This window comes from Physella acuta, unplaced genomic scaffold, assembly GCF_028476545.2.
Source record: "Physella acuta isolate Inbredline_101_S28 unplaced genomic scaffold, ASM2847654v3 ptg000761l, whole genome shotgun sequence".
Classification (NCBI taxonomy): domain Eukaryota; kingdom Metazoa; phylum Mollusca; class Gastropoda; family Physidae; genus Physella; species Physella acuta.
Window position 1 is genome coordinate 178,590 of NW_026732279.1, and position 16,168 is coordinate 194,757.

General features: G+C 37.0%; 1 protein-coding gene and 1 non-coding gene across 2 annotated transcripts; one reads left to right on the top strand and one right to left on the bottom strand.

The window, feature by feature from the left end:
* Positions 1–1,474: 1,474 nt before the first annotated feature.
* Positions 1,475–1,547, bottom strand: Trnaf-gaa (transfer RNA phenylalanine (anticodon GAA)). Its single transcript has one exon. It is a non-coding gene; the product is annotated as a tRNA-Phe (tRNA).
* A 126-nt stretch (positions 1,548–1,673) lies between these two features.
* Positions 1,674–15,931, top strand: LOC131950433 (gamma-tubulin complex component 3 homolog). The gene is made up of 23 exons (XM_059312577.1): positions 1,674–1,991; positions 2,967–3,012; positions 3,903–3,961; positions 4,059–4,126; positions 4,329–4,403; positions 4,685–4,902; positions 5,100–5,191; positions 5,349–5,408; positions 5,587–5,705; positions 6,099–6,224; positions 6,371–6,439; positions 7,581–7,710; positions 7,903–8,069; positions 9,692–9,802; positions 11,113–11,215; positions 11,945–12,072; positions 12,545–12,609; positions 12,850–13,054; positions 13,284–13,508; positions 13,808–13,939; positions 14,795–14,935; positions 15,344–15,463; positions 15,569–15,931. The coding sequence occupies exons 1-23, from the start codon at positions 1,898–1,900 to the stop codon at positions 15,707–15,709; spliced, it is 2,694 nt and encodes an 897-aa protein (XP_059168560.1). The 5' UTR covers positions 1,674–1,897; the 3' UTR covers positions 15,710–15,931.
* Positions 15,932–16,168: the final 237 nt, after the last annotated feature.

Consider the following 16,168-nt stretch of genomic DNA (forward strand, 5'->3'; position numbering starts at 1 on the left):
CAATAAAATAATTAGAATAATTGAAAACAAAATGTTGATGGCATTAAACAAATGGTAGAGCATGTTTATCTGCCCATTGCCTGTGTTGAGGGCTATGTGTTATTGATCCTGGATTAATTGTTATCTGACACTTGATGTGTTAAAGTTCACTTCAGTAATGTCATAAAGAGGGGGTCGGCGTGGTCGAGTCGGTAAAGCTCATGGTTGCTAAACCGAAAAGTCTCGAGTTCGAACCCTCGGGCAGATGAGGCTCGTTAGCTGGGGACAGCCACTCTTCTAGGAGAGACAACTCCAAAATTAAAACAACTGCTGCCTTGTAGGTTGTTCTTGGTTGGACAAAGGCTATGGAAGCAAATCCAAAAAGAAAAGCAGGCTGAAATCGGAGTCAATGGCCTCAATGGCGCATAACCAGTTGACACGTACCGCTTAATTGTGTTGGAGGCGTGGTCGAGTCGGCAAAAAAAGCTCATGGTTGATAAATTTGAACAAAGTCTCGAGTTCAAACCCACTGGCAGATAAATCTCGATCCCCTTCAACACTAATAATTAAGAACGAAGAAGAAGAAGAAGAATGTCATAAAGACATTGAGCTGACCTGCTGACTAATTTCTCAAGGGTTAAGATTGTCAAATAAATCACAAAATCGACCCTATAGAGTTCACTGAAATTTGGTGACAACTATTTATGGCATCAACTTACAAGGTGCACGGGTATCCTAAAAAGTTTATTTGCTTGGATGAATAAATCAGTATGAATTATTTAACATTGCAAGCTACACAGACAAAAAACATTACTTCATGATTTAGCTTATAGCTGAAGTAAGTTTTTCAAGAGCTATTACAGAATACTTACTAAAATTTCATATTCACTGGAAATTTTCAGCTTGTTGTAAGGGGAAGATTTACAACTCCCATAGGCTGCTCATGCCTACAGGAATGTTGTTTCATAGTATTTTAAACTTGTTCCAAGTTGAAAAATGTGGGGGGGGGGGGGGGGGGGGGGGGCAGCACATTCCAATTATTTCAGTCCTGTTTACAGACTTCAAATTTTTTCATAATTAGCAATAGCTACTTAAATCAAGAATTATGGATGACCTAGATAGACTCTTTATGCTTGGGATCTGTGGGGGTCACAAAACAGGCATGGGTGAGGTCTACGCCTGTGACAACATCTAAGAGGTAACAACAAAAAACTCATGATATGAATATGAAAGTCTGCTTTACTGAGTTTACAAGCTTATTTAACTAATTAATGCTGTTTAATTCTAGGCCTATTTTACCACTTTAAGACAATTTCACTTTAACATTGAAAAAATACTTATAATAGTTTCAGTTATGCAATCAAAATATTTAATTTATGTGAAAAAAAGATTCTTACATAAAAAGTATATGAAAAACAAAGTAAATTTATACTACATAGATAAAAGTTAATTCATACACTGGAATATAAAAAATATGGCAGTCGCCAGATTTCGGTGCCGAAACCCGGGATCGAACCAGGGACCTTTAGATCTTCAGTCTAACGCTCTCCCAACTGAGCTATTTCGGCTGCCGAGAGAAGGGTAATAACCTAATAAGACTATCGTAAATATTATTTCAAATTAAAAAAAAACGGATGATTATAATCATTTATTTGACGTCATGGAACAATCAGTACTAATTTAATACATGTCAATATAGATTAGTAAGATAAAATGTGGATTCAACAAAAATAACACAGTAACAGTTAGTAAAGGCCAATTTATAATAAACAATAAAATTGCGAAATAAACATTCCATATCGCGTTTGATCCCGGTGCTAACGAGATCTAAACAAAACAAGACCATTCGAAAATGGGGAAATGTTACCAATAGTTATTGGAGAAGTTGAAATGAAAGAGCTTTGAGTTTTAATTTATAATGGCTTCATTCAGGAAAACTAGCAATGACGATATGCAAAATCTCCCAGATCTGTTGCGACGATTGTGTTGTAAAATAACCGGAATAAGCGGAGGTTGTAAGATTGCGTGTTTGTTAGGATTTTTTAGAATCTGAGACGGCACTGACTTAGAATCTAGATCTAAGTCTTAGATCTAGTAACCTTAGTCACTACAATTCACTAGATCTAGATCTAGATTCTAAATACTAATTACTACTTGAATTCTAGATCTAGTGACTTTGTCAACTATGTTTTTTTGTAGGCCTATATCTAAAAAAAAGGACTAACTAATCTAGCTGATGTTTGATCTGAGACTGGGGGGGGGGGGGGAGGTAAAACTCGGTATTGTATTTTCATTGAATTGCAATTTATTTATTTCTCCGCTTCTCATTCTCCTTTGGTTAAGCCAGGGCAGTTAAACATATTTTATTAAAACAACCCAAACACACCAAAACATGAGGAAAACAATTTATTTGGCCTATTTGTTTGAACAAATGAGTATAATATAAACAACAGACTGACCGAATTGTTTGTTAGTTACAAAAAAAGGGAGAATGTTTATACAAGGGAGAATGTTTATACCAATGCTGATAATGGAATCTTCTTTAAAAAAGGGGTGTTAGGTTACTGGTAGTTAACTAAATACACACATCGCTGGCTAATGTCAATGCTAACTCTGTCCCTAACCCTGGTCCTACCATACACCTAACTCTAATTTCTAACCATAAAATTAGTCGAGATGACAATACTACAACAACCCAACACCCCTTTTTTAAAGAAGATTCCATTATCGGACACCGGTATCTATAATCATCCCAAAAAATAGAAATGCACAATTTGTATAAAGTATAAACTATTAGGCAAACAGGTCTATAGGCCCTACTTAATTGCTGTTAATATCAGCCCTTTACTAAACTTGGTACAATATTACTAGCAACCAAACATACCTATTGAAAAAGAGTCCATTGTTGGATACTAATACTAGTAATGTAATACCAATACTCCATTAAAAAATTTCAAATTTAACGGAACACTATTACCTTTTTCCAGCTGATATTGCTCCACATTTTCAACTTGCACTGCAGTTGTTGGGCAGGTAAACATTTTGTTAGCATTCAGATTTTGGGCAGGTAAACATTTTGTTAGCATTCAGATTTTGGGCAGGTAAACATTTTGTTAGCATTCAGATTTTGGGCAGGTAAACATTTTGTTAGCATTCAGATTTTGAGCAGGTAAACATTTTGTTAGCATTCAGATTTTGGGCAGGTAAACATTTTGTTAGCATTCAGATTTTATGCAGGTAAACATTTTGTTAGCATTCAGATTTTGGGCAGGTAAACATTTTGTTAGCATTCAGATTTTGAGCAGGTAAACATTTTGTTAGCATTCAGATTTTGAGCAGGTAAACATTTTGTGAGCATTCAGATTTTGGGCAGGTAAACATTTTGTTAGCATTCAGATTTTGGGCAGGTAAACATTTTGTTAGAATTCAGATTTTGGGCAGGTAAACATTTTGTTAGCATTCAGATTTTGAGCAGGTAAACATTTTGTTAGCATTCAGATTTTGGGCAGGTAAACATTTTGTTAGCATTCAGATTTTGAGCAGGTAAACATTTTGTTAGCATTCAGATTTTGGGCAGGTAAACATTTTGTTAGCATTCAGATTTTATGCAGGTAAACATTTTGTTAGCATTCAGATTTTGAGCAGGTAAACATTTTGTTAGCATTCAGATTTTGGGCAGGTAAACATTTTGTTAGAATTCAGATTTTGGGCAGGTAAACATTTTGTCTTTCTGTTAGAATAGTATGACAGTCGTGTTAAATTCAGTTAAGGAATTAGGCCTATACTCTGTTTTTGGTAGAGCTTCATCTATATTTTTAACATCACCTTGGTAATGATGTATGGCAAGAAGACCATATATAAATTGTATTGTATATTATAATAATATCATTTTTTTTAGTAATTAGCCTCAAACTCTTTTCCAGCAAAAGATCTATTGAAGATGAAGATGAATTCCGTATCATTGAACGACTTAAGAAGCAACGTAAGCCAATACACTATCCATTACCTAAAAGTGGTTAGTTAGTGAGTAATTTGGTTGTAGTTTTGGTTGTTGTTCTTACTTGTATGTTTGTCCCCAGTTGTGCGTCACGGGAGGGAAAAAGATGCAGCTGTGCTGGCAGAAATACACAGGAAGTTGCAGTCTCAGGTTGGATTGTTTCCCTTTTTATTCTTCTTAAATTTTGATATTTTTGTTATTTTTGTTTTGATGGAACATTTGTTAGCTTTTACACATGATTGCTGCCATACGGCTCCCCTTCCCCCAACCTATCAGTTATTACAAATATCAGTTTAAATCAGCACTTCTGTTTAAATGCCATACATTTTTAATAATTATATCTATTTTACAGATGTTATTAAGGAACAGATCAGCCATACTTAAATTATTACAGCAGTTATCTTCCGTTGAAGAGAAAGGTCAAGAGGTAGAACTATCCTTTTTTATCTGTTTAGCTAATTTTAGTGATCATGAGTAAAAAGACTGAAAATTGATCTGGTTGCTACCAAAGCCATTTAAAAATATTTAATACACTTAAACATAATCACACTACTTACAAAATTTACTGTATACTTTTACATTTTTACATACATTATAACTTAATTCAGTGCCTTTGGAAACATAATATCAGTGAATATTTATTGACGAACTCTATGAAAACAAATAAATGTCTAACTAAAAGAATGCAATACTTACTTATGACCCTAGAGTCGAGTCCCAAACACAAGTTTCTTCTCCCATGGGCTCCCGTCCCACCTGGTGTCTACACCGTACGGTGCTGCAGATGTCCGGCAGGGCCATGCGCCAGGACTGACCATGTCCAGTGTGTCCAGTCACACAGTGGGCAGCAGCGGCATCAGCAGTATACAGGGGCGAGACTTTAGCAGCAGAGATCTGACGCCAGTGGCCCAGTCATTCATACCCAGGTCATTAGATGAAACAGTTTTTTAAAGACGGGTTTTGCGGTTTTCCTCCATTGCACATAAAAGTATAAAATTAAAGCTGATAAACATTTTGATTTCATATTTTTTAACCAAAGTTTTCCTTGGTTGAATACAAATATTTGATAAAATAGTATTTAAGTAAGTATAATTTCTTTTAGTAATATTTCTGTTTGTTTCAGTCATTTAGTAACTCCAGCTTTTGGATTAAACCAGCAGACATCAAATAAGCTTCGCACTGTTTCTATATTTGCTAAACAGTCCGAGAATAAAGGTCTGAATTACACTTTTTGACAAATATCTGTAATATTTTTTTCATTAGTTAGTTTTAAAAATGTAGTTTTTTAACAACTCGAAGGTGTTAAAATTTTAAATAAATCTAAGCTTTAGTTGTTAGATTTTAAAAAAAATATTTTTCTTATTGTTTTCAGAGAATGTTTTAGTGACTCACAGTGGTAATAAACATCTGTCTAAAAGATCTGCAGATAACAGTAGGTTTCAGATTTAAATACTTGACCAGAGTTATTTGTTGACACTTGGGCAGATATACCGTAACATGTTACATATTAAATGTTAAGCCTTAAGTACACGGATGTTTATGTTAGCATCAACAAACTGTTTTTTGTAAAAAAAATTTAAAAAACATCATTTGAAATATTTTTATTCCAGCATCATTTGAAATATCTGAGGAAAACCTTCTGAAAGATCTGGTCTATGTACTTCAAGGTATTCAGGGTCGTTGGGTCAAGTTTGACTCCTCAAAGGATGTTCACAAAATTGATTCTGAGGTAAATAAACTAGTGACTCTAGTTTACAAGGTGATTAGTTTCATTGACTGAATGTCATTTAGGCACTGTGTTGACTGAATGTCATTTAGGCACTGTGTTTTGACTGAATGTCATTTAGGCATTGTGTGTTGACTGAATGTCATTTAGGCATTGTGTGTTGACTGAATGTCATTTAGGCATTGTGTGTTGACTGAAGGTCATTTAGGCACTATGTGTGGACTGAATGTCATTTAGGCACTATGTGTGGACTGAATGTCATTTAGGCACTGTGTTGATTGAATGTCATTTAGGCACTGTTGACTGGATGTCATTTAGGCACTGTGTGTTGACCGGATGTCATTTAGGCACTGTGTGTTGACTTATGGATTGAATTATCTGCATGTTGCCCATCAGACTGGTGTACCAAAAGCCTGGAGACAAGAAATAGTCAAACTGTCTGAGTGTGGGTGGCTGTACCTGAAGATTAAAAACTACATTGAACAACACAGTACTGATAAAGCTTTTGGACTCATAGGACAGGTATGTTCATTGGCTTGATTAGTTCATGTGTGTTGTATGAATAGAACTTGCTATTGTCAACCAAATAAAATTGTCTTGAATAGTTCATGTGTGTTGTATGAATAGAACTTGCTATTGTCAACCAAATGAAATTGTCTTCCTGCCAGAGTTTCTGCGCTGCCCTACACCAGGAGTTGACAGAATACCTGAGGCTTATAGCAGTGCTGGAGGCTCAGGTAGATCATTTTATTTTCATTCACATGTACATTGTAGGGCAAGCTATAAACTTTATAGCTGCAGCAATAGATCATTTTACTTTCATTCACATAGACGTTGTAGAGCAAGCTATAAACTTTATAGCTGCAGCAATAGATCATTTTATTTTCATTCACATGTACATTGTAGGGCAAGCTATAAACTTTATAGCTGCAGCAATAGATCATTTTATTTTCATTCACATGTACATTGTAGGGCAAGCTATAAACTTTATAGCTGCAGCAATAGATCATTTTACTTTCATTCACATAGACGTTGTAGAGCAAGCTATAAACTTTATAGCTGCAGCAATAGATCATTTTATTTTCATTCACATGTACATTGTAGGGCAAGCTATAAACTTTATAGCTGCAGCAATAGATCATTTTACTTTCATTCACATAGACGTTGTAGAGCAAGCTATAAACTTTATAGCTGCAGCAATAGATCATTTTACTTTCATTCACATAGACGTTGTAGAGCAAGCTATAAACTTTATAGCTGCAGCAATAGATCATTTTACTTTCATTCACATAGACGTTGTAGAGCAAGCTATAAACTTTATAGCTGCAGCAATAGATCATTTTACTTTCATTCACATAGACGTTGTAGAGCAAGCTATAAACTTTATAGCTGCAGCAATAGATCATTTTACTTTCATTCACATAGACGTTGTAGAGCAAGCTATAAACTTTATAGCTGCAGCAATAGATCATTTTACTTTCATTCACATAGACGTTGTAGAGCAAGCTATAAACTTTATAGCTGCAGCAATAGATCATTTTACTTTCATTCACATAGACGTTGTAGAGCAAGATATAAACTTTATAGCTGCAGCAATAGATCATTTTACTTTCATTCACATAGACGTTGTAGAGCAAGCTATAAACTTTATAACTGCAGCAATAACAAACCCATTTTATAGTTGCAGCAATAACAAACCCATTTTATAGTTGCAGCAATAACAAACCCATTTTATAGTTGCAGCAATAACAAACCCATTTTATAGCTGCAGCAATAACAAACCTATTTTATAGTTGCAGCAATAACATAAGCTATTTTATAGTTGCAGCAATAACAAACCCATTTTATAGCTACAGTAATAACAAACCTATTTTATAGCTGCAGCAAGAATGTGACCCTGGTATCCATGAAACTTGCTCCAACTTGACCTTGGCCAGACTGAGGGTGTGGACCTTTGACCCCTTAAAGAGGTTAAAATGGTTGGCAGCCCTTGTGGACACATGTAAAGGTAGGTCAAGGTGCCCCAGTGTTTTACTGTAGTATGTAGCTCAAGGTGCCCCAGTGTTTTACTGTAGTATGTAGCTCAAGTGTTTTACATCGAAAGTTGTCTAGATCCTTACCAAACAACTGGTTTCTTTTATTAACATTTCCAACCTAGTAAACTTTGTACTAACCCGTGTATTTTGTTTCTGACGTCCAGATAAAAAAGGCGGGGCCCTGACCTCCATCATCTTCTCCTACACACACCACGGTGACCCGTCCATCAAAACCTTAATCACACACCTGTTGACCATGGTTAGCCAACCCATCTACGCCACACTGCTACGCTGGATGTATGATGGGGAGTTGGATGATGCTTATCATGAGGTGAGGTGTGATGTTGTCATGAGGTGTGGTAGATATCATGAGGTGTGGTATAATGTTGTCATGAGGTGTGGTATGATGTTGTCATCAGGTGTGGTATGATATTGTCATGAGGTGTGGTATGATGTTGTCATGAGGTGTGGTATGATGTTGTCATGAGGTGTGGTATGATGAATGATGTTGTCATGAGGTGTGGTATGATGTTGTCATGAGGTGTGGTATGATGGATGATGTTGTCATGAGGTGAGGTATGATGATGTCATGAGGTGAGGTATGATGATGTCATGAGGTGTGGTATGATGTTGTCATGAGGTGTGGTATGATGTTGTCATGAGGTGTGGTATGATGTTGTCATGAGGTGTGGTATGATGTTGTCATGAGGTGTGGTATGATGTTGTCATGAGGTGTGGTATGATGTTGTCATGAGGTGTGGTATGATGGATGATGTTGTCATGAGGTGTGGTATGATGTTGTCATGAAGTGTGGTATGATGTTTATCATGAGGTGAGGTATAATGGATATCATGAGGTGTGGTATGATGTTGTCATGAGGTGTGGTATGATGGATGATGTTGTCATGAGGTGTGGTATGATGATGTCATGAGGTGTGGTATGATGTTGTCATGAGGTGTGGTATGATGTTGTCATGAGGTGTGGTATGATGTTGTCATGAGGTGTGGTATGATGTTGTCATGAGGTGTGGTATGATGGATGATGTTGTCATGAGGTGTGGTATGATGTTGTCATGAGGTGTGGTATGATGTTGTCATGAGGTGTGGTATGATGGATGATGTTGTCATGAGGTGTGGTATGATGGATGATGTTGTCACGAGGTGTGGTATGATGTTGTCATGAGGTGTGGTATGATGTTGTCATGAGGTGTGGTATGATGTTGTCATGAGGTGTGGTATGATGTTGTCATGAGGTGTGGTATGATGTTGTCATGAGGTGTGGTATGATGTTGTCATGAGGTGTGGTATGATGGATGATGTTGTCATGAGGTGTGGTATGATGTTGTCATGAAGTGTGGTATGATGTTTATCATGAGGTGAGGTATAATGGATATCATGAGGTGTGGTATGATGTTGTCATGAGGTGTGGTATGATGGATGATGTTGTCATGAGGTGTGGTATGATGATGTCATGAGGTGTGGTATGATGTTGTCATGAGGTGTGGTATGATGTTGTCATGAGGTGTGGTATGATGTTGTCATGAGGTGTGGTATGATGTTGTCATGAGGTGTGGTATGATGGATGATGTTGTCATGAGGTGTGGTATGATGTTGTCATGAGGTGTGGTATGATGTTGTCATGAGGTGTGGTATGATGGATGATGTTGTCATGAGGTGTGGTATGATGGATGATGTTGTCACGAGGTGTGGTATGATGTTGTCATGAGGTGTGGTATGATGTTGTCATGAGGTGTGGTATGATGTTGTCATGAGGTGTGGTATGATAGATGATGTTGTCATGAGGTGTGGTATGATGTTATCATGAGGTGTGGTATGATGGATGATGCTTATCATTAGGTGAGGTATGATGGAGTGTTGAAAAAAACATTGATGTATAAAATAATGTATTTGCTGTAGGATAGCGTTTTAACTCTCTCATACTTCTGTCTTCTAGTTTTTTGTAGCGTCTGACCCAACAGTGAAGAATGAACAACTGTGGCACGACAAGTATAGCTTGAGAAAGTCAATGATTCCATCTTTTATAACCATGGACCAAGCTAGTCGGGTAAAGGCATTTTATTTCAAGCAGAAAACTTTTATTACAGCCTTTTTTTAGAAGAAACAGTTTTTTAAAAGTATAAAGTACTAGCCGTCCCGGCCAGGCCCTGCTCTGGCTTCTGTGAAAAACCTTTCTGTTAAAGACCATTACCTGTGTGTTTAGTAATCATCATAAACCCGGCATTGCCCACCCAAACCACAACCAACCAAAACCAAAACAACAAAACGCAAACATAACGCTAACACAATTACAAATACAAACGAAAACAAAAACTTAACAACAAACACAACCACACCCACAAATACCAATACAAACACAAAGAAAAAACAAACAAAAGAGCAAACGAAAACAAAAACCTAACAACAAACCCAACCACAAACACCAATACCAAAAAAAAAAAAAATCAACGAAAAAAGCAAACGAAAACAAACCAAATCCAAACGCAAAACCAACCAAAAACACAAATACAAACCCAAACAAAAAAAACACAAACAAAAACGAAAAAAGAAAGAACAAAAACGAACCAAATTAAAACGCAACCACTAACGCAAACCCACCTAAACACAAAGAAAACACTAACGCGAACATAAACGCCCGGGGCGGAATCACCTGTTTTAGCTTAATGAACGACTATAGTACCCCAACTTATTCACAGTCTTTTGCACTCACTTAAACGAACGCGCCTGTTTCAATTTAATAAACAATTTTAATACTCCAAGCTTATCCGTAAAATACCTACAACATTTGCACTTGATCAATCCCCGCTAATTATGTAATTATTTTTTTTCCCAACACCAAAACAAAGTAATTAAAAAGTAAATTATTTTCACGGAATGCAATGGTTTTATAAAGGGAAGTAATTGTGTTTTTCCTAATTTATCAAAGGGAAGTAAGTGCTATAGGACTAAATAAAGACATAATTAGAATTTTTGTAAAAGATGATATTTTTTTTAAAACTTGTGTTTAATGAACATGCCGACAATTATTACTATAATTTGAAAAATGACAATTATTTCCCAACACTTTCAATAGTAATTTTTTAGCTCATAAATTTAGACAAATGCGCACGATAATTTTCTAACACTTAAATTCGTACAATTCCAACGACATACAAATGCATTACATACAGAACTGAGCTTTATATATTAGATAATCAATAATTTAAAGATACAAAGTATAAGACATTTTTTAAAACTGTAATCACTTAACTATCTAACCTATCCTTATTTAGTTTTTAAGAAGTCCAAATGTGAACAAACTGTTTACAACAAATACTTTTTTTTACTGACAAGTAATAGTTTTTTTCATTTTTGTAGATCCTTCTTACTGGCAAGTCTATAAACTTCCTTCGGCAAGTGTGTGAAGACAGAACCCCCACACAAGGCAGGGAGGTGGCGATGAATTTAGATCTTACCCAAGGTCAGCCCCATTTTTTAATCAGTCTGTTTCATTAGCATACAATTTAAATTGCTGACCATATTAACCTTGAATAAATTAACCCTAAATATTTTACCTTCAACTAGCCACAACTTGCAACCTTTAAGATGATCACTCATACATCACTAACCACTAGTCTTATCAGCTCCACTTAAAACATTAACCCCTAATGTTTTCTCAAGTAGAACTCCACCGCCTAGATAATTAACCCTTTTCCCTTCATCAGCTGCAAGCATGTTATGTTAACCCTTTTCCCTCCATCTGCTGCAAGCATATGTTAACCCTTTTCCCTCCATCAGCTGCAAGCATATGTTAACCCTTTTCCCTCCATCAGCTGCAAGCATATGTTAACCCTTTTCCCTCCATCAGTTGCAAGCATGTTATGTTAACCCTTTTCCCTCCATCAGCTGCAAGCATGTTATGTTAACCCTTTTCCCTCCATCAGCTGCAAGCATGTTATGTTAACCCTTTTCCCTCCATCAGCTGCAAGCATGTTATGTTAACCCTTTTCTCTCCATCAGCTGCAAGCATGTTATGTTAACCCTTTTCCCTCCATCAGCTGCAAGCATGTTATGTTAACCCTTTTCCCTCCATCAGCTGCAAGCATGTTATGTTAACCCTTTTCCCTCCATCAGCTGCAAGCATGTTATGTTAACCCTTTTCCATCCATCAACTGCAAGCATGTTATGTTAACCCTTTTCCCTCCATCAGCTGCAAGCATGTTCTCGCAGGACCAAAACTCAGACTTCCAGAAGATGTTGGACTCTGTGTACGAGCTAACGTCACAGCATCTCTTAGACGTGTTGCAGACCAAGTATAAATTCCTGGAGCACCTCAAGGTGGGTCTCATGTTCAGTTCACAGACTTCTTAATATTAACCCATTACAACCTAACTTTACTTCATGTGTTAGCACAGTTTGTTGGTTAAAGTAATGAAACTTGTACAGATTTTGTTGGATGTTGGTGTTCAACTAATGCTAGCAGTTAGGCAGCTTCAGCATTGTGTTTATGACTTGCAGGGAGGTTGACTTCTGGGTTGTTGGTTACTTTTTCAATTGTTTTCACATTACAACAGAAAGGTCTTGAGTTGTTGTTTATTTTTCTTACTATAGTTAAATTTTTTTTTTAACTCAAAAAAAAAAACCTTGTCTAATCTCAGAAACCATTTTTCTGACATAGAAAATGATATTTTTGCTTTTCTTTTTCTGTCTTAGTATTTTTTCTGAAACCCTCTATATGATACATCATGAACAGTTGTTCCATTGAAGTACATCAACTGTTGCTAATGTAAACAATTGTTTCTGTTGCTAGGCCATGCGAAGATACTTGCTGCTGGGGCAGGGAGATTTCATTCGTCACCTCATGGATCTGCTAGAGTAAGTCACAAACTTACAAACACATAAATGTGCAATCAATACAGGTCAACGTATGGGGATGAAGCCTTTTTATTTTTTATTTATTTAAAATGTGTGTCCTTATATCATATTAATTATAAATTAGATAATAATGTGAACTTGTTTTCTTTACTGGATTGATCCTGTTTGTGTTTGTAAACAAAGTTGACATAGCCAACCAACACTTGAAGACTTGAACTAACACTTGAATTTGTTATCTAGAGAAGACTTGGCCAAACCTGCCAGCAACCTGTACCTGCACAATTTGACTGGAATTCTTGAAACTGCCATCCGTGCCACAAATGCCCAGTTTGATAACGGAGATATTTTGAAGAGGTTGGACGTCCGGTTACTGGACGTGTCCCCAGGGGACACTGGATGGGACGTCTTCAGTCTGGAGTACCGTGTGGATGGGCCTATTAGAACTGTGAGTTACAATTTGAATGCATTCACATCCATCTGTAAATAACATTCAACTATTTTGAATTTCTTGTTCATTTTAATGGTTTAGAAATCATTAACCCTTAAATTTGGTCAGTTGCCACACACAGCTTATTCTTCTTTTCATACAGTACTTAAAACTTAAACTTGCTATTATGTATGGCAGATAACTTGTCTATATTTCGCCATGATTCTAATGTTGTTACACTGTTTAGGTGTTCACCCCTGAATGTAAGATCATCTACCTGCGTGTCTTTAACTTTATGTGGCGGGCCAAACGCATGGAGTACGTACTTGCCCAGATCTGGAAAAACCAGATGTGCAGCGCCAGACAGCTCAAGGCCATACCTGAACTGTCCCCAATCCTACACACCTGTCACATGATCACCACTAACATGGTCCACTTCATCAAGCAAGTCCAGTACTACATCAACTTTGAGGTAAGGTCCAGTACTACATCAACTTTGAGGTAAGGTCCAGTACTACATCAACTTTGAGGTAAGATCCTGTACTACATCAACTCAGGTAAGGTCCAGTAATCCATCAGGTTTGCAGTAAGGTCTGATAAGACATCAACTAAGGTATGATCCTCTACTACAACATTCACTATTACTACATTGTCAGTGCTACACAACTGAGAAGGTAACGTACATGTAATAATTTTGTCAGTCTGACACCTACAGAGCACCTGATGACAATTACACCTGACAGAATGTACCTAGCATCTTGTTTCTGGCAGGTGTTGGAGTGTGCGTGGGATGACCTGCTGACCAAAGTTCATGAAGCCAAAGACCTGGATTACATCATCGCGGCTCACCAAGTTTTCCTAGACACCATCCTCAGTAGATGTTTGCTCAACGACAAGTCTAGGGTAAACATTTCCCCCTGTTGGCTACAATCTACGCCAAGCTACACTTTCCCAAACATAATTCTCTACAATCTATGCCCAGACACACTTTCCCAAACATGATTCTCTACAATCTATGCCAAGCTACACTTTTCCAAACATGATTCTCTACAATCTATGCCAAGCCACACTTTCCCAAACTGAGTCTGGTAACCATCAGAGCTTGGTGGACTCTAGTTTGCCTTTCAGTTTTTTGTCCCCTCTAAAATAATGCATTGAATGAGTCATGTTTTGTTTTGTCAGTTTTTATTGTGCCAAGTTTTGCTGTGTCAGGTTGTGTCAAGTTTTACTGTGTCAGGTTGTGTCAAGCTTTCCTGTGTCAGGTTGTGTCAAGTTTTGCTGTGTCAAGTTTTGCTGTGTCAGGTTGTGCCAAGTTTTGTTGTGTCAGCTCGTTTCAGTTTTTGTTGTGCCAAGTTTTGCTGTGTCAGGCTGTGTCAAGTTTTGCTGTGTCAGGTTGTGTCAAGTTTTGCTGTGTCAGGTTGTGTCAAGTTTTCCTGTGTCAGGTTGTGTCAAGTTTTGCTGTGTCAGGTTGTGTCAAGTTTCACTGTCAGGTTGTGTCAAGTTTCACTGTCAGGTTGTGTCAAGTTTTCCTGTGTCAGGTTGTGTTAAGTTTCACTGTGTCAGGTTGTGTCAAGTTTTACTGTGTCAGGTTGTGTCACATTTTCCTGTGTCAGGTTTTACTGTGTCAGGTTGTGTCAAGTTTTACTGTGTCAGGTTGTGTCAAGTTTTACTGTGTCAGGTTGTGTCAAGTTTTCCCGTGTCAGATTGTGTCAAGTTTTACCGTGTCCGCTTGTGTCACTTTTCCCCGTGTCCCCCCAGGATATCCTCCAGCTGCTGAGGACCCTGTTTGACCTCATCATCCAGTTTGAGAGTGCTCAGCTCTTGTTCTACGAGTCAGCAACCAGTGAAGTCCTAACCAGAGAAGTTTTTGAAAAGGCCAAGAAAGAGAGAGGTCTAAAGGTAAAATTGAACTTCTGTATCTAACAGTTTAAATAGCCAACATTTGGGCTGTCTTTATAGAGGCAAGCAACTGAAATCTGACAGGCTTGCTAAGAGTGGCCAGATCATTTTTAGTAACATACCAAAAAAAAAAAAGTTTTCCTACATAGATATTGAAATTAAAAGCTTTTTTGTTTTAGAAATGTTAATTATAGATGTGCAAAAGTAAAGTTTACAAGCAATATTCTTACTTTGTGATGCTACATTTTGTATACATATGAGCATCTCCAACAAGTTACCTAGACCAGTCATGGCTGTATTAATTTTGTGAACCTGATCTTTTCTGCTCATTTAGTGTTGTCTCACTTCTGTTTTTAAACCATGATTTAATTATTCCCACAGTACAGTATTTGCTTGTAATGGTTTTAGGGTGACTGGGAGCTGACAGAAGAGAAAGAGAAGGAGGAGAGAAATAGAAGAAATATTTTCTTGACATCCATCATCCCATCCACTAGAGCCAAGCTACAGGTTCTATCTACAGCCTACCAGGTCTGTGTTGGTCTCACCAGTTTTGTTTGCCACTTCTATGTCTTTTAAGTATGTGTGCCTAATCTTATGTGCTAATTCCCATTTTTGAAATATTTTTCCCTTCAGGACACAGTTGAACAGTTCTTGAAGATGGTAGCCTCACACCCAGATGCAAGCCTCAGATTTCTCTGTTTCCGCCTTGACTTCAATGAACATTACAAAGTTCGTGAGCCTCGAGGCAGATTATCCTACTTGCGAGCCAAGTAGTTTATTTAAACACCTGTCAAGAACTTGTGTGCCTCATGTACATAAAAAACAGCATTGTAAAAGTGATCAATATTTTGTCTGACAACAATAACCTTCAGACCAAATAAATGTTTTGTATAAAGCCATATGCTACTTGTATGTAAGTAGTTTTTTGTTTTAAAAAATGTAAATGAATTAACATTGTATATTATATTTTGAATAAACTTGTAGATTAGAATTGTACATTCAACTAGTTTGTATATTTAGTGGGGAGAGGTTTGCTGCCATTTTTCTGGCCTACCTGTCTCAAGTGATGAGATAGCTCTAGGAGAGACAGGTGTGCCAGCTAACTCCCCACTCAGCTATTTGTGAGGCAGTGCTAGTCTACTTTTACACAGAATGTTCTAGTTTGGTTTAGATGTTCAGCAATCGTTGGTTTAATAATGTAGATGTGAAGTGGTTCTACTTCATAGTAAGTAA

What these genes read in the sequence shown, in the direction of transcription:
- LOC131950433 (XM_059312577.1), top strand. Translation starts at nt 1,898, where the DNA reads ATGGCTTCATTCAGGAAAACTAGCAATGACGATATGCAAAATCTCCCA. An exon ending in TAAAAGATCTGCAGATAACA is followed by an intron (nt 5,409 to 5,586) that starts GTAGGTTTCAGA and finishes TTTTTATTCCAG; the next exon opens with CATCATTTGAAATATCTGAG. An exon ending in CCTTGTGGACACATGTAAAG is followed by an intron (nt 7,711 to 7,902) that starts GTAGGTCAAGGT and finishes TCTGACGTCCAG; the next exon opens with ATAAAAAAGGCGGGGCCCTG.